General features: G+C 53.0%; 1 protein-coding gene across 1 annotated transcript; it reads right to left on the bottom strand.

Annotated features, from left to right (window-relative positions):
- Window positions 1-661: 661 nt before the first annotated feature.
- RCE1 (Ras converting CAAX endopeptidase 1) lies at window positions 662-16,973 on the bottom strand. Its single transcript, XM_075939274.1, has 8 exons — window positions 16,272-16,973; window positions 13,741-13,843; window positions 12,028-12,111; window positions 11,410-11,488; window positions 9,959-10,126; window positions 9,261-9,332; window positions 4,886-4,948; window positions 662-981 (listed from the first exon to the last, which is right to left on the bottom strand). Exons 1-8 carry the CDS (start codon window positions 16,463-16,465, stop codon window positions 752-754), a joined length of 993 nt encoding a protein of 330 aa, XP_075795389.1. The 5' UTR covers window positions 16,466-16,973; the 3' UTR covers window positions 662-751.
- Window positions 16,974-18,163: the final 1,190 nt, after the last annotated feature.

Genomic DNA, 18,163 nt, shown 5'->3' with positions numbered 1-18,163 from the left:
AGAGCAGGGGTTCCCATTTTTTCCTAGCGAGTCTACATTGCTCAGTTTTACTGAGTGCTCACGTTAAGTTTTGATAACAAATATTTGCGGTGTTAAACAAGTGGTCAGGTTCTGCTCCTATCTTTTTGGGAGCTTCACCTCAGGCTACCTGCTAAAGTGCTCTATCGTTAGAAAATGCACATTGGTAGCGTCCCCCTTCTGTTAATTCTACAGTGAAAATGTCACTTAAAATGAACATATTGTAAAATGTGGGGGGAGGGGTGGCATACTTCATTAAATATGCCTACTGGATTGGTCACTGAAGCAGGGAAGGGGGCATACAAATGTTTATATCTGCACATAAGCTCCCATAAATGTAAACAAAGGATTGCGTGTACTTGTAGGCACTGAAGTTTTACAGTTTTACGTTTGTTTTTAGTACTATTATGTAACAAAAAAAATTGGTCAGTTGCACTTATGCAATAGGTATTTTTACAGCCCAAATATTTGTAATACAAATATAAAGTGAGCACTGTATACTTTACATTACATCCAAAAATATTTAATAAGGAAGTGCATAGTTAGTCACCTGGGATTAACCAGTGGTAATTTATGAAGGTAGTTTTTTTGGGGGGCTGCACTCCCCCCCCCCCCATCAGCAGAATAATGACGACAAGTTGGCACATCTTCCAAAGTACTTTAGCAATAAAAAAATATATCTCTTGCTCTCAGCAGGGATGGGTGTCGGGTCTTGAAACCCGTGCCCCAGGTGTCAGGAGCACACAGAGATGCTGGACCTGGCTGCAGACAGAGAGCAAATTGGAATGTCTCCAAAGAAAGTTGGATCAGTCATGGGGTGCAGGAGCAGGAGGAAGAGCACCATGCCCAGAACATAGAAGATTACAACAGTGAGGCGCTGGGGATGCTCCAGGGCTGCACAGATGGCAGGGAAGCCAATGTAGTTGCAGAAGGAGTGGCACAGAACAGGGCCAATCAGGTGTCCTGGATGGAAGAAGAAAAAGACGGTTACGTACCTTCCATAACGTGTTCTTTGAGATGTGTTGCTCATGTACATTCCAAGTCAGGTGTACGCGTTGGAAGGCTTTTCCCTAGCAGGACCCATAGGTCAGCAGTAGAGACCCCTACAGTGGTGCCAGTGTGGCAAAGTATATAGCCCACTGCTGACCTTCTTTTCCATCAGTTCCTTCTTGGCAGATTTACTCTGACAGAGGGGAAGCGGGAGGGTTTTGTAATGGACATGAGCAACACATCTCAAAGAACCGGCTACGGAAGTAACGTAACTGCCTTTTCTTCTCTGAGTGATTGCTCATGTGCATTCCAAGTTAGATAACTCTCAGGCTGCACTATGGAGGAGGGGTTGGAGTTCACTGACCTGCTGTCTGCAAAACTGCCCTCCCAAAAGCAGTGTCATCTTTAGCATGTTGCCGGATTGCATAATGAGACATGAAGAGATGATCATGTAGCTGCTCTGCAAATGTCTTCAATCGGGACATGAGCAAGGAAAGCTGTTGACAAAGCCTGTGCTTGGGCTGAGTGGGCGGAAAGTGGAAAGCCTTCACTAGATCATAGCACATGCAGATACAGGCTGTGATCCAAGAAGAAATCCTCTGGGAGGTGACTGGAAGCCTCTTCATTCTCTCTGCTACCACAACAAACAGCTGGATTGATTTCCGAAAGGGGGTAGTGCACTCTAGATAAAGGCTAATGCTCATCTAACATTCAGGATGTGCAGGAACGGGTCTCTCGGAGTGGGGTGAGGGTTTGGGTGGAAAACAGGCAAAAAAAAAAAAAAAAAAAAAAAAAAAAAAAAAAAAAAAAGGTCCTGGGATACATGGGAAACATGCCGTAGCCATGCATCTTTATGCAAAGTAATGTGTCTCGTATTTTGCCAGCCACCCTTTCTGAAAGCAGAAAGGACTTTTACCTTACCATTGGTAAAGGTGCACCAGCCAGAATATTGTGTCTAATGCTGATTCTAAGGCAAGGAGAGAGTTTTATCATTTTGTTTTAAGTTTTCAAATCAGTATTGTGAAATAAGTAAAATGGTATGATGGGAACTGGATCCAGAGGAGAGACTGTAGCACCATCCTTGAGTGCATCTTCAAAAGCTTTTCCTAGGCCCTGCTGGCTGCCTGGAAGAGGATTGCCCTTGGTTATTGCCTCCACTGTTGTTATTTGCACTTGGAGGCCACTTGTGATTTCTGCGATTGTCCCTTCTATTAAAGTCCTGCCGCTGCTGAGGCGGGTATTAGCATTGCAGGGGTGCGGGTTTAAAACGTTTACATTGGGTTGATGGTGTATTCAGACCCAAATATTTTAACTTGGCCCTCGTGTCTTCAAGGGTATGAAGCACAGAGCTCTGACCCATCAAATGGCAGGTCTTGAATAGTTTGCTGGACCCCCAGGGGTATCCCTGAGACCTGAAGCCAGGAGTTGCTCCTCATAAGTATGCCCCTGGACATAGGGTGGGCTGATGAATCTGCTGGATCTAAGGCTGCTTGTAAGGAGGGTCTCAAAATGATTTTCCCTTCTTCCACTGGTGCCCCAAACTTGGATGTGGCAGGAGCTCTTTGAACTTGCCCATGGTCGCCCATGAATTGTAATTGTATTGGCTCAGGACAGCCTGTTGGTTAGAGATTTTTAGCTGTAGACTGACTACCTGACGAGTAGACCTTTCTGCCTAGGAGGTCTAAGTTTTTGGAGTCCTTTGACTTAGGAGTAGGTCCCTGCCTCTACTTGGCATTTGCTGCATCCACCATGAGTGTGCCCGGCTGCAGGTAGGTATACAAATATTCCTACCCCCAGGAAGGGGCAAAATATCTACGCTCTACCCCTTTGGCTGTGGGGGGAATGGAAGCTGGAGTCTGCCAAAGCGATTTCATTGTTGAGGAGATCGTTTTGATAAAAGGGTAGGACCACCTGAAGGGCCCCCCCCCAGGCAACAAGATGTCCACCATAGGATCTATGTCCTCCTCAGCCTGCAAACCAAGATTCTGGGCCAGCTGCTTTACCACATCCTGATGGGCCCGACTATCCATGGGTGGCAGGGACATTGACAATCCTGCCACTGCCTCATCTAGAGAAGATGAAGAGGGGAGGCCAGGGAGCTTGAGTCCTGCTCCACCATTGGTACTAAGACCAGTACCGGAAGTGCTTGACCATGGTCACTGGTACCAGCTTGCTCATGGTCTGGGATAGTTCCACTTCCTAGGTGCCATTAATCGGAACCGGGCCACTCCGGAACAGGGTTTAGATCCTGTCTGGAAGGTGACTGTGGTGCCGGTTGGGACTGCAAAGGAGTTCCAAATTGCTGAGTAGCTACCATCTGCAAGGCAGACACTGAGTTTTGTCCTTAAGAACTCCTTATGGAAAATTCTTTGTACCCCCATTCGCTGTCCCAGGCCTTGGGGCCTTAACAGGTGGCCTCAGTATGGTGAGAACCAGCGTTGGGACTGCAAAGGAGTTCCAAATTGCTGAGTAGCTACCATCTGCAAGGCTGTGAAGATGGAAGCTGGTCCACACCCCTAGGTGGGTCTCTTACCAGGGAAGCCAAAGAGTGCCTCTTGCAACTCCTTTGTGACCACTACTATTCTGGCTCAGACTCCGAAGTCGAAGCTGAACGGGAGGGACCAGGGCGGGACCATATCAGTTGGTGCTGGGGAGCGCTGTGCCAGCGTCAAGTCCCTAGAATGGCCTTGCTGCAGTGAGTTGTCCTGGGAACAGTGCTAAGGCGATCGGTCCCAAGGTGACCAGTGCTGAGGAGACTGGTGCCATGTCAGTGGCGACTGCCACATCATAGCCGATTTTCCACATGACTTATTGGACCTAAAACCACCAATGGTGCCAACTTCTGCACTGGGGAACTTCTTGGAGAGGCTGAGCAACCTAACGTCAACTCTATGTCTCTTGCCGCCTCATGTGTCTCAGGGGTGGACAGCATGTTGACATCCCCCATCTGACTCTCCTTGGACTGAATGTTGTCAGCTGGGCACTCGGCTCCAGAGGATGTCCTGGCACAGGATGCACCCTTTTCAAGTTCTTTGCCTTTGCAATAGGTGATCTTTCCCTCTCTGGGAGCTTCTGGTGCTTTCACAGCACCAGAGAACGGGAATGGTGTCGGGCCAGTGCCTTTGGTGCTGGAGAATGGCAGTGTGGTGGAGAATTCTCCAAGTCTTTGCACAGAGGTGCCATATTCTGCACCGACACTGGTTCTCACCATACTGAGGCCACCTGTTAAGGCCCCAAGGCCTGGGACAGCGAATGGGGGTACAAAGAATTTTCCATAAGGAGTTCTTAAGGACAAAACTCCCTGTCCTTGCGTGTTCTTAGGTTGAAAGCCTTGCAGAACTTACACTTATGTGCAAGGTGTACCACTCCCAGACACTTGAGACAATAATCCCCCATAGGCATAAATTTCTGGCACTTTACACATTGTTTAAACCTGTAGAACTATTCACAACTAAGTACTAATCTACAAATTAATTAACAATTAACTGTCTACACTATAAAGCTAGAGAACACTTGCTCGAGGCAAGAGAGAGAGATAGCTCCAACTGTCACTGGTAGCAAGAGGGAACTGAGGGACGGGAGCAGGTCGGCAGTGGGCTATATACCTTTCCATACTGGTGCCAGTCTAGGGGTCTCCACTGCAGATTTAAGGGACCTGCTAGGGAAAAGCCTACGACTATGCATGTGGCACACACACCTAACTTGGAATGTACATGAGCAATCACTCAAAGAAGAATCAAGATTTTCTATTCAACGCCTGGAGACAGAGACGGTGAAAGGACTGAGCCCTCGTGGCTACATGCCAGGCTGGGAGGGATGGCTTGTCTAAACAACTGTGTTTTCTGCGCTGCATGAGAAGGCAGCCTGCATCACCAACCTGTCCTAATGAAGATGAATGCTGTATAGGCCCCAAAGACAGCTGTGTATGAGAACTGGAACGCTGCAGGAGAGAGAAGAGTCTTAGGTAGTTTAAACTTACTTTATAGCTTACAATTTACTTTTTAAACCCCACTATTATATTTTCGTACTGTTTTGAATTTCAGCTTCAATAAAGACCTGAATTCTTTGATGTGTTGGCATCTTCACTGATTGAATAACTAACCTTCCTCTTGTCTAAAAGGTATTTTGTAAGCTGATTTCCTTCCCTGTTCTGCCCTTAACTTTTCTTCTTTCTAGGTATTATCCCTTTGGTGGCTATTTCATCTGTTTCTAGGTCCCCTTTAATGATATAATGCCGTGGTCATCAACCCGTCGATCGTGATCGACTGGTCGATTGCAAGGCCTCGACCAGTCGATCGCGAGGCGTTCGGGCAACCCTGCCCCCCATTTTCCCCCTCACCCCCGAGAAGCCCCACTACCTACCTCTAGTGTAGTGCCGGCTTCCCGCGGGGTGGACGGAAGTCCTCTCTGAAGCCCGCATCACTTCCGGGGGTTTCGGAAGTGCGCGGGCCGATCCCCCTCCCACAGCTCTGCTGCGTGCTGCGGGAGGGGGTGTTGGCCCTAGAGGAGGAGTGCTGAGGCTTCCCTGCGCCGCTGGCGCCGGAGGGGTGAGTTGGGCGCAGGGGTTTCCCTGCGCCGCGGGAGCAGGAGTCGGCCCCAGGGTTTGGCCATGCTGCGGGAGGGAAGGGAGTTGGCCGGGCCACGCCGTGCCGTGGGAGTGGGGTTTGACCCCGGGGTAGATGCCCGCGGGGGTTGGCTGCGCTGCGCCACGGGAGGGGGGTTTGGCCCTGGGGCAGGTGCCCGCGGGGGTTGGCCGCGCTGCGAGAGGGGAGGGGCTGCGCCGCGGAAGGGAGGTTTGGCCCTGCCGCGGGAGGGGTGGGGATTGTCCCTGGTGCAGGCTCCAGCGGGGGTTTGGCCCCGCCACAGAATGGGGGGGGTTAGCCCCGGGGCAGGCACGCTTGGGGTTTCCCTGCGCTGCAGGGGGCCCAGAGGAGGCATGTGCTGGCTTCCCATGGAGGGAGAGGGAGAGAGAATCCTGGGAGGAGGCAGATGCAGGTGACTCTGCTGCCACTGGCACCCTGTCCCCACTCCCCAGACTCCACTCCACTGTCCCCAGCTACAGAACTCTGTCTCCACTCCCGTCCCCACTCCCCGAACCCTGTCCCCAGCCCCCTGTCCCCAGCTACAGAACTCTATCCCCATTCCCATCCCCACTCCCCAAACTCTGTCCCCACTTCCCTGTCCCCATTCCCGTCCCCACTCCCCGAACTTTGTCCCCACTGGCACCCTGTCCCCTGGTGCAGAACCTTATCCTCTGCCCTCCTAGCACTCTGTTCCTTCTTCCCTGCTCCCAGCCGCAGAACTCTGTCCCCACAAAATGTATGATTATAAATGCTTCATTTTAGATTTAAATAGCATGAATAAAAAACAGACCATTAATTTCATAACTATAAACACGTGATTTTAATTTTATATATCGCATAATTTAAAAATAAAGTGTGTAAGTAAGGGCTGGGGATAGCAAGTGATGGACAGGAGAAGAACAGCGAGGGCGGGGCTTCAAGAAAGGGGGGGGCTTCAAGAAAGGGGCGGGGCAGTAGAGCTTCGCCTGTTCTGAGATTTAAAAAGTGATCTTCGGTGTAAAAAGGTTGAAGACCACTGATGTAATGCAATCACCATTTACTGCATCCCTTTTTGTCTGGTTCTGATTGCTGCCAGTTTGTTCCCAGCTAACTTGGGCTGCTCTCATTATGCTTCTGAGAGTCCAATACGGTGATGCAATACATATTCCCCTCCCCAGAGATGGCTGCATCTCTTGATGGCTTGGGGGCAAGGCCTTGCTTACCCAGAGGCAGAATATGCAGCTGAATATGTAGGGCACCAGAAAATGTGGGGCACCAATGTGTCCTAATGTCCACCCATTCACCTCTTCCTAGTCCTGTTTTGTGGCTTCACTTCCTCCAGAGAGTATCTAGTTAACTTAAAAGTCAGAAAGCTGCCAGACCTCTTAGCAGAACACTGAACCTGAGAAAGAACCATTCAAGTGGTAATCATAGAATCATAGGACTGGAAGGGACCTTGAGAGGTCATTGAGTCCAGCCCCCCGCCCTCAAGGCAGGACCAAGCTCCGTCTACACCATCCCTGACAGATGTCTATCTAACCTGTTCTTAAATATCTCCAGAGAGGGAGATTCCACCACCTCCCTTGGCAATTTATTCCAATATTTGACCACCCTGACAGTTAGGAATTTTTTCCTAATGTCCAATCTAAACCTCCCTTGCTGCACTTTAAGCCCATTACTCCTTGTTCTGTCCTCAGAAACCAAGAGGAACAAATTTTCTCCTTCCTCCTTGTGACACCCTTTTAGATATTTGAAAACCGCTATCATGTCCCCCCTTAATCTTCTTTTTTCCAAACTAAACAAGCCCAGTTCATGAAGCCTGGCTTCATAGGTCATGTTCTCTAGACCTTTAATCATTCTTGTCGCTCTTCTCTGTACCCTTTCCAATTTCTCCACATCTTTCTTGAAATGTGGTGCCCAGAACTGGACACAGTACTCCAGCTGAGGCCTAACTAGTGCAGAGTAGAGTGGCAGAATGACTTCACGAGTTTTGCTTACAACACACCTGTTGATACAACCTAGAATCATATTTGCTTTTTTGCAACAGCATCACACTGTTGACTCATATTCAACTTGTGGTCCACTATGACCCCTAGATCCCTTTCCGCCATGCTCCTTCTTAGACAGTCGCTTCCCATCTTGTATGTATGGAACTGATTGCTCCTTCCTAAGTGGAGCACTTTGCATTTCTCTTTATTAAACTTGATCCTGTTTACCTCTGACCATTTCTCTAACTTGCTAAGGTCATTTTGAATTATGTCCCAATCGTCCAAAGAAGTTGCAACCCCACCCAGTTTGGTATCATCTGCAAACTTAATAAGCGTACTCTCTATCCCAATATCTACATCACTGATGAAGATATTGAACAGTACGGGTCCCAAAACAGACCCTTGAGGAACTCCACTTTGAAGTAGGAATAAGAGCCTCCGGAAAAGGGCGCTTTTTCCGGAGGATCGGGGCCAGTGTAGACGCTCTTTTCCGGCTTTTCTAAAAGCCGGAAAAAAGCGGCGGACATTTTTATTTAAATGCCGCGGGGGATATTTAAATCCCCCGCGGATTTCCCTATTGCGATCGCTGAAATTAACATGCCCCTTCCGGAAAAGGGGCCAGTGTAGATGTAGCCTAGGTATATGACATCCACCGCTTCTCCCTTATCTACAAGGCTCGTTATCCTATTAAAGAAAGCTATCAGATTAGTTTGACACGACTTGTTCTTCACAAACCCATGCTGGCTATTCCCTATCACTTTATTACCTTCCAAGTGTTTGCATATGATTTCCTTAATTACCTGCTCCATTATCTTCCCTGGGACAGACGTTAAATTGACCGGTCTGTAGTTTCCTGGGTTGTTCTTATTCCCCTTTTTATAGATGGGCACAATATTTGCCCTTTTCCAGTCTTCTGGAATCTCCCCTGTCTTCCATGATTTTTCAAAGATCATAGCTAAAGGCTCAGATACCTCCTCTATCAGCTCCTTGAGTATCCTGGGATGCATTTCATCAGGACCTGGTGACTTGCTGACATCTAACTTTCCTAAGTGATTTTTAACTTGTTCTTTGTGTATCCTATCTTCTAAACTTACCCTCTCTCTGCTTGTATTCACTACGTTAGGCACACCTCCAGACTTCTCGGTGAAGACCAAAACAAAGAAGTCATTGAGCATCTCCGCCATTTCCAAGTTTTCTGTTACTGCTTCTCCCTCCTCACTGAGCAGTGGGCCTACCCTGTCCTTGGTCTTCCTCTTGCTTCTAATGTATTTATAAAAAGTCTTCTTGTTTCCCTTTATGCCTGTAGCTAGTTTGATCTCATTTTGTGCCTTTGCCTTTCTAATCTTGCCCCTGCATTCCCGTGTTGCTTGCCTATATTCATCCTTTGTTATTTGTCCTAGTTTCCATGAAGCCATTTAAGAGGCATTTGCCAACCCCAGATATATATTGTCAGTTTCTGCATTTACTGTGTTAGGCAACAGGGATTTAATTTACAATTTGCTTTAAAATATTTCATTAGTGCGTTGCTGAGGATTATAAAATCCCATCTCTAAAAAAATTATCAAACCCCCTCAGCTGCCATCAGACATAGGTCACCAGTTTAACAGTACTGCATAGGGCCCCAGAAATCCTGGGGGCAGGAGAGAGAGGAGACTGGCCACAATTGCGCTGGACATGTATCACCATCACAACTACTTCTTACCTGCTGACAGGAAGATGCTGGCCACACTGCCCTGGCGGAAACGTAGCTGTTCAATAACATGGTGGAAGTGAGCTGGAAGAGGGAAATACCCATCACTGTCTGTAGCTAGCCCAGTTCCCTCCCCACTCCCCCAGCCTCCATTAGCAAGAAGTCGGCTTGAACCAGGCTGTACCTGTTCCCCATCTCTGTGAAAATGCTGGCCCTGATGGGCACCTGGCAAGGGGATGTGCGTAGGGTTCTAATTCCTGCTTCAGTACCCAAGGCAAGCACCACCCCCCAACCCCGAGTGATGCCTGTGGCCAGGGAGCTCTCTGGAGAGGATCCACCCATAACTGTAGCTCTGAAGGGCTCACTTTATGTTCAGTGGGACTGGGGAGAGAAGGCTAGAAGCAGAACCTGGTAGGTACTGGTTCCCTTGCCTGGCTGCTCAGAGCCCTTCTAGCCAGAGAATAGGGAGTCAGTGCAAGCCCCTCAGCCCCACTGGGTGTGGGGAGATGCAGTGATGTGGGAAGGCAGGAGGAGGAGCAAAGCTGGGCCTAGACCACATATCCCCTGACTCTGCCCCCACTATCCTATCAATCAGGAGAGGGAGGAGATAGAGGCTGTGCTCTGAGCCATACTGTTGACTCTGCCTGGGTGTTTTCAGTGGCTGGAAGGGGAAGCTTGGTCAGGAGGCCTGAGTAGTGCTGGGTACTTACCGACGCCAAAGAAGAGTGGGCAAGTGAAGATGGCTGGCCCCAGGCCAGTGCAAGGAATGAGCATGGGCAACATGCAGGCCCGGAACACCAGTTCCTCTGTTAGTGGTGCAATCACCTGGTTGCGGAGCCAGCGCATGTCACTCAAGCACAGAGCCCAGAAGCGGGGGTCTGCAGGGAGAAGGTGGGCAGCATTGTATGTCTGGCACTGCTTCAGATCTCTGGAATGTCTTGTGTAGGCCTGGCACAGAGCTCCCCTCCTAGTGCTGCTTGAGCCTTTCATCTCAATAGATCTGAGCAAAAAGCACAGACCAGGCCGAGGATGCCCCCACCCCTAATTCAGGGACCTCCTGCCTTGTCCCTGTGCACTCTCTCTAGGTCTGAGCAGCTCCCAGGAGACAGAGCTCTGCCTACTAGAGATGTAAAATCCCATTTAATCAGTTAACTGGTTAAATGTTATGTTTCACTGGTTAACTACTTAAATGGGGGTGAACGGGGGGGCTGCTCCAGCTGAGAGCCAGGCTGAAGCGCCCCTGCCCATGGTGTGCTGAGTTGGGCCCACTCTAGGCGTAAGCTGCTCCAGCTGGGCTGGAGAGCCCCCCACCTTTGTTCAGGGAGCCTTACTGGGCTGGAGCAGCCCCTGCTGGGGGTCTACTCCAGCCATTGACAGTTAACCATAACCCACATGCATTACCTGGTAAGGATGATGGTTACTGGTTAATCATTCACATCCCTACTGCCTACCTGTGCCCTTAGCTCACCACCAACACTCCCTGCAAATTGTTGTTACAGGCAGCATAGTCTAGACCAGTGCTTCCCAACCTTTTTGAGCATATAGATCCCTTTTAAATCTATTAGCATTTCAAGTACCCCCCATCTCTGCGGGAGGAAAAAAAGAGAGAGAAAAAGAAAAAAGAGAAAAAAAGAGCGAAGAGAGAGAGAAAAGAAAATAGTAAAAAGAGAGAAAAAAGAGAAAAACAGAAAAAGATAAAGAAAAAAGGGAAAAAGAAAAAATAGAGAGAAAAAAGAAATAAGAGAAATAAGAGAGAAGAAAACAAGAAAAAAAGAGAAAGAAGAGAAAGAAATAGAGAAAAAAGAAGAAAAAAGAGAGGGAATCAAGAAAAAAAGAGGGGGAGAAAAGAGAGAAAAAGAAAGGACCGGGCCCACTGTGGTGGGACTGATCCTTATTTTAAAACTTTCCACTGACACCCAGCAGTACCGTCGCGGACCACCAGGGGTCTGCAGACCACACATTGGGAACCACTGTTCTAGCCACATTGTGCTGAGAGCTGGCACTCCTGGGTTGTCATCCTGGCCCTGACAATGGTCTCAGGTGAGTCTGTTCCCCTCCAAGACTTTATCTAGTGAGACCATGATCTCCTCAGGGCAGAGACTGTCTCTCAGTGTGTCCATCGTCACCCAACGGGACGATTTTGGTCTGCATCCCTACTTACCAAACATGACCTTCAATCCGTCAAGCCAACCCCAGGGACAGTCCATCGAGAGCTGAATAAGGGGTCCAAGGAACAGGACCTGGCACAGAAAAAGAGGGGTTGAGTGAGCATCCCCTTCTGCATTTAGGGTTACCCTGGCTGTCAGTCCTGTCACCCCTTCCCCCCAGATGGCAGCCATTGTTCAAATGTCACATAAAGGGCCCGGGCATGTGATTCTCTGGCATTTTAGCGTGCATTTAAAACTCCTGGGCAGTTTGGAAATCTCAGTCTAACTCTGCATCTGGCCATTAAGCCCTGTCTGGTCAGTGAGTCACAATCCTTCCAACTGATCTCAGAGGGGCAGCTCTGCTGTGCCCGTTCCTCTAGCAAGGTCAGGGCAAATCAACCTGCATCACATCCCCACCAAGGAGGAGTCCATGCCTTGCAGTGAGCTATCCCCAGCAGCCTGGCATCTCTGTTCACTGGCAGGCTACAGTTAACAGAGCTGAGAAAAGGCAATTTGACAGGCGAGCCATTGGCCCCCCCAAGAGAAAGTAGGCACCTGCTCCCAGCAGAGCCTCTATCAGACGCTTGCCAGCTTGGAGCAAGGCAGCCTTAAGGCATTATCCCCACACATACCATGGTAAGCAACAAGGGCAGTACAGTTGCCAGTACGATGCCTTCCAGCCGGAAGCCCAGCAGAGCTAGCAGGGATATACCTGGCTGAGCAAAACACAACACACATGTGGATCAGGACCATGCAAGCACCATCACCCCCCAGCCCAGCTCTGCGGTCAGCTCCCCTTTAGATCTGGACTGTGGCTTGCAGGGAGCCTCAGGCAAGCTCCCTAACAGCCACAGCCCCAGGCACTCAAAGCAGCTAGCTGATGGAACCATGTGTCTCTAGTTACCAAGTGTCCCTTGTGGGAGGAGGGAAGAGATTTTGTGGTTTCCAGCAAATGGGAGCTGTGACATTTGTGCTGGGGGCAGGGGCAGTGCGAGAAGTTTCTCCCCCCATGGGCACTCGGAGGAGAAAGGCACAAGGCCCCAGCAGCTGGCTGCTTTGAGTGGCTTGTGACTGAGGCAAGCAGGGAGCCTGCCTGAGGGTTCTGCTGGGCTGCTGGCCAGGAACTGCCCAGGTAATCACCTCTGACACCCCACCCCCTCCCACACCCCAACTCCTTGCTCTAGGTCGCCATCCAAACTCTCTGCATTCCCCCTGTTCCTCTTGCCCCCAGTTACAACTCCCTCACAGACCCTGTAGCCCCTCCTACACTCCTCCCCCAGGCCAGAATCCTCTTTTGCATCCATATCCCCTTCCTAACTCTGCACCCCCTGCTGCATCCCAATCTCCTGCCCAGGTCACAACCCCGTCCTTCACCCTAACTCTCTCCCAGACCCCACATTCTCTCCTGCATCCCAATCTCCCACCCAGAGCTCCCTTCTGCACCTAACTTCAATCCCAGATCCGCACCTCTCCACAGAAAAGTAAAGCCACTGACCACTTACCAAAATCTTGGAGTGACTTCCTATCAAAATTATCGCCCACCCCTGAACTAAAGCCTTGTCTACATCGCCAACTTTTGTCACCAAAAACTGCCTTTTAGTGGCAAAATAGTGAGAGTGTGTATACAACAATGTGACTTTTGTCCAGAAAAATGTCCACTCTTGGCAACATTAACTTCCACCTCTCTGCCTTCTTTTCCCCTCCCTTTTTTTGTCAACAAAGAGCCAGTGTAGACACTGCTGTTAAAGAGCAGATCATTGGAATGTTCCTGTTCTGACCTGTACTAGGCAGGCAGACTGTTGTCATTGGGGAGCAGGGGGGAAGAAGACTGCTGCACCGCTCTGGTATTCCCAGCATGGAGACCTCAGAGATACTCAACTCTGGGCAGCTGAGGGTGGGTTGGGAAAACTCAAAAGAAATTCCAAGACCCTGCCTTCCCACAACACTGCATACCCACAGTGCATTGCTCATACTGTCTATGATGGTGCCACCAATGAGGACATGATCAGTCAACAGAGGGAGTAAGTGTGAACACCCTCTGGCAATTTTTGGTTTTTTCGATTTTAGGGTGTTAGCATAAATTTTGTTGACAAAACTTGGAATTGTGAACAAAGCCTAGAGGAGTCTCCCGGATGGAATTAGGAACCTTTTTTCCAGGTGCCTGATGGGAACTAGGAAGGAGGGGCGATGGAATCCAAGGGAGGCTCAGCATCATATGACTACTTCTATCATCCTCAAGATTGTCCCAGCTTGCTACACAAGTCACATGACTGCTATCCCACTTAAGGCATTTTACCCATGGGGGATTAAGGGGAGAGGGGGAAGTGATCAGATAACAGTCCTACCTTAATACCTGTTAGCTCCTTCCAGAGCCAGAGAAAGAGTGGCGAGAGGCCAGAGACAATCAGAACGCTCGTGAATCGTCGTTTGATCACAGCCGGATGGTCACTGCAAATGGAGAGAAACCTTCAGGGCACAGAGGAATGGGAGGCTGCTCTGTCATGCAGCTTAGGGACTACTTCAGGACTTCTGGATTCTGTTCCTGGCTCTGCCATTAACTCACCTTGTGACCTTGGACTATGCTTTTCCTCTTTGCGTGTCTTAATGTAATCCAGGAGTGTCAAGCTTATTTAGGAGAGGGAACCAAGTCCTATTGTTAATGACAATTTCATGTTGGGGGCAGAATTCGCCAACCAATTTCCCTCTGCCCTTTATTTCTCTTCCTTCCTCATCCTCCTTTCCCGAGTTCCCTCCTTCTTCCCTATCTTATCTTTGTGGTTCAGGGAGACTGGGTCGGTATGAGGGAGGCACTAACCAGGGCAGGCAGCTCAGTGGGGCCAATTCACAGGGGCAGATGGCTTTAGGGGAGAGGGAACTGGTACCAGGAGACACTCACTAGGGCAGCTGGCTGGCTCTTGGGAGAATGGTCAATACCAGGGGTCACTCTCTCGAGCAGGTGGCTCCTGGGGGTAGGATTGGTACAGTCATAAGGACACACGGCTCTGGAGGAGGGGCAGATCAGTAATATGTGGGGACACTTACTGGGGTAGATGGCTAAGGGGGCCAGGCCACTTACCAAGGCATGGAGCTCGGGGCGGCGGGGGAGGCAGAGAGGGGGCGGAGTATCAGCACTCACTGGGGCAGGAAGCTCAGGAGAGGGGGTGGTGCCAGAACACTTACTGGGTCACGGGGATTGGGCTGGTACTGGGACACTCACTGGGGCAGGAAGCTCTGTGGGAGGAGGGCAGTACAGGAGCACTCTCTGGGTCTGGGAGTCCAGGAAGGGGGACAGTACCGGACCCTCACCGGGGCAGGGAGTTTGGGGAGGGAGGCGATACCGGTGCACTCGCCGGGTAGGGAGTCGGGGGGGGGGGGGCGGTACCGGGGCACTCACCGGGTAGGGAGTGGGGGGGGCAGTACTGGGGCACTCACCGGGTAGAGAGTCGGGCGGGGGGGAGGCAGTACCGGGGCACTCACCGGGTAGTGAGTGGGAGGGGCAGGTACCAGGGCACTCACCGGGTAGGAAGTGTGCGGGGCCGTACCAGGGCACTCACTGAGTAGGGAGTGGGGGGGGGCGGTACCAGGGCACTCACCGGGAAGGGAGTGTGGGGGGCGGTACCAGGGCACTCACTGAGTAGGGAGTGGGGGGGGGCGGTACCAGGGCACTCACTGGGTAGGGAGTCGGGGGGGAGGGGTACCGGGGCACTCACCAGGTAGGGAGTCGGAGGGGGGGTACCGGAGCACTCACCGGGTAGAGAGTCGGAGGGGGGTGGTACCGGGGCACTCACCGGGTAGAGAGTCGGAGGGGGGTGGTACCGGGGCACTCACCGGGTAGAGAGTCGGAGGGGGGTGGTACCGGGGCACTCACCGGGTAGAGAGTCGGAGGGGGGCGGTACCGGGGCACTCACTGGGTAGGGAGGCGGGGGGGGCGGTACCGGGGCACTCACTGCGTAGGGAGGTGGGGGTACCGGGGCACTCACCGGGTAGTGAGTGGGGGGGTACCGGGGCACTCGCCGGGTAGGGAGGCATACCAGGGCACTCACCGAGCAGGGAGGGGGGGTACCGGGGCACTCCCCAGGGTAGGGAGGCGGGGAGGGTAGCGGGTAGGGAGGGGGGATACCGGGGTAGGGAGGTGGGGGGGGTACAAGGTAGGGAGGGGGGATACCGGGGCACTCCCCGGGTAGGGAGTCGGGGGGGGTACCGGGTAGGGAGAGGGGTACCGGTGCACTCCCCGGGTAGGGAGGCGGGGGGTACCGGGTAGGGAGAGGGGTACTGCTGCACTCCCCGGGTAGGGAGGCGGGGGGGGTACCGGGTAGGGAGGGGGGGTACTGGTGCACTCCCTGGGAAGGGAGGCGGGGGGGGGGTACCGGTGCACTCCCCGGGTAGGGAGGTGGGGGGGGTACCGGGTATGGAGGGGGGATACCGGGGCACCCCCCGGGAAGGGAGGCGGGGGGGTACCAGGTAGGGAGGGGGGTACCGGGGCACTCCCCAGGAAGGGAGGCGGGGGGGTACCGGGTAGGGAGGGGGGTACCGGGGCACTCCCCGGGAAGGGAGGCGGGGGGGGGGTACCGGGTAGGGAGGGGGGTACCGGGGCACTCCCCGGGAAGGGAGGCGGGGGGGGGTACCGGGTAGGGAGGGGGGTACCGGGGCACTCCCCGGGAAGGGAGGCGGGGGGGGGTACCGGGTAGGGAGGGGGGTACCGGGGCACTCCCCGGGAAGGGAGGCGGGGGGGTACCGGGTAGGGAGGGGGGTACCGGGGCACTCCCCGGGAAGGGAGGCGGGGGGGGGTACCGGGTAGGGAGGGGGGTACCGGGGCACTCCCCGGGAAGGGAGGCGGGGGGGTACCGGGTAGGGAGGGGGGTACCGGGGCACTCACCGGGGCAGGTGGCTGTTCCACACGTAGAGGCTGCCCACGTAGGCGCAGGCCAGGCTGAGGCAGGCGAGCAGCGCGGCCCAGCAGAGCGCGGAGGAGCCGGGGCCCAGCGCCAGCCCGCCAGCGGGGACCCAGGGAGAGCTGGCCGGGCCCGGCGCCTCCGGCCCGCCTGGGGCCGCATCCGCTGCAGCCGACATCGCCCGGCCGGCCCGGCCCGCCCCCAGTGACGGGAGAGAGGCGGGAGCGAGGGAGGGACCGGGCTGGGCCGAGACACCCCCATAGCGCCCGCTCCCCTCGCCGGGACACACTCAGCGCCAGGGACCTGCCCGTCCCGTCCGAGCAACCCAACCGCCCGGCGACCCCCGCACCCGCCCGGCTCCCCCCGCGTTCTCCAGTCACCCCCACTGCATCCCAGTTCTTCCCAGTCACCCCTGCTTCCCTCCCCGTAGCCTCTCCAGTTTCCCCGACTACACCCAGCCCTCCCTGTTACTCCTTCCCTCAACCCTCCGCCCAGCTACTTCCTCAGCATTTCCCTCACCCCCCTTCACCACTACTGCCCCAGCCACACCCTCCGTTGTCACCCTCCTTCCCCACTATTCTCTTGTCCTCACTGGTCACCCCTCTTCCTGCTACTCCCAGCATTCTGGGACACTGCCTCAGCTACCTCCTCAGTACTCTGCCTCAGCCACCTCACAACACTCGGGACCACCTCTCCACTACCCTCTCATCTCTCCCCATCACCCCCCATTACTCCCTCAGTTCTCACAGCCATCCCCATGGTTCCCCTAGCATTCTCACCCACCCCTCCAATATCTCCCTAGCACTCCCCAGTCACCTCCTAGCATTCCTCTGCCACCCCTCCCATCATTGGGTAGGTGCACAGGCAAGCAAGCAGGTCCTCAGCATTCTCCCATCATTTCCTTCCCTTACAATCCTTCAGCATCCCTACCTCCACTCCTACTCCACCCCTTCTCCAGAGCCTCCACTGCCAGCCCCATCCCTTCCCCCAAGACCCCACTGCTGTTCTGCCTCTTCCCCATTCCTGCTCCTCTTTTCCCTCCCAGTGCCTCCCGCAGGTTGAGGAACAGGTGTTCCGCAGCACACAGGAAGCTGAGTGGACGTGCAGCTGCCTATTTAGCACTGCACAGGCATTCTATGAAACAGCGCAGGCCAGGGACCAGTGGCATCTGGGGAAGGGCTGCCCCCCGTGGCCCAAAGTAGACTGTCATCCAACCCACTGTGGTTGATGGGATCCAGCGAGGACCCACAGGCAGTCAGTCTGGCCCCAATCCTGCTGTTGGGTTGCCAGATGATTTCAACAAAAATACCGGACACACTTGACATTGCATCACAATCTACATTACATCTTATTTAGAAAATACCGGGCATTTATATTTTCTCAATTTGTTTCCCAAACAGGAAGCTCAAATACTGGACTGTCCAGTTCAAAACCAGACACCTGGCAACCTTATCCTGCTGGGGGGTGAGAGAGCAACTCTGCCCCCAGCCCTCATCTGGCCACAACGCTCCAGCCAGTCCCCATTCGGGCCCAGTCCTCTTTGGCTGCATTGCCCCAGCTACTCTTCAGTCACAGCGGCCCAGATTCCATCTGGACGAGAAAGCCTAGCCCTGGTCCTCATCTGGCTGCAGTAGCCTGATCTTAGACTCGATCTTGCAGCAGGCCCTGGTGATGTGGTTCTGCTCTGGCTATGGCAGCCTGGCTGTGGCACTCTGCCCTGACCCCCATCTGGACACAACATCCTGGCCTCCATACAGCCCCATCCCCATCTTCCCTTCCTCCTAATACAACAGTGTCAGGTATTTGGGACCACTTTTGTATAGTGCCTAGCACAGAAGTGTCGTAGTGCATGATCAGGGCCTTTAGGCTCTATTGT

The sequence above is a fragment of the Pelodiscus sinensis genome, chromosome 11, assembly GCF_049634645.1.
Source record: "Pelodiscus sinensis isolate JC-2024 chromosome 11, ASM4963464v1, whole genome shotgun sequence".
In the NCBI taxonomy this organism is placed as follows: domain Eukaryota; kingdom Metazoa; phylum Chordata; order Testudines; family Trionychidae; genus Pelodiscus; species Pelodiscus sinensis.
This window is presented reverse-complemented; position numbering and strand designations above follow the sequence as displayed.

Bases quoted from the DNA above. Each gene is read 5' to 3' on its own strand.
- RCE1 (XM_075939274.1), bottom strand. From the start codon at position 16,465: ATGTCGGCTGCAGCGGATGCGGCCCCAGGCGGGCCGGAGGCGCCGGGC. The intron at 9,333-9,958 runs GTAAGTACCCAG...TCCCTCTTCCAG, and splicing joins CCCACTCTTCTTTGGCGTCG to CTCACTTCCACCATGTTATT. The intron at 982-4,885 runs GTTGGTGATGCA...TCTTCCATCCAG, and splicing joins ATTCATCTTCATTAGGACAG to GACACCTGATTGGCCCTGTT.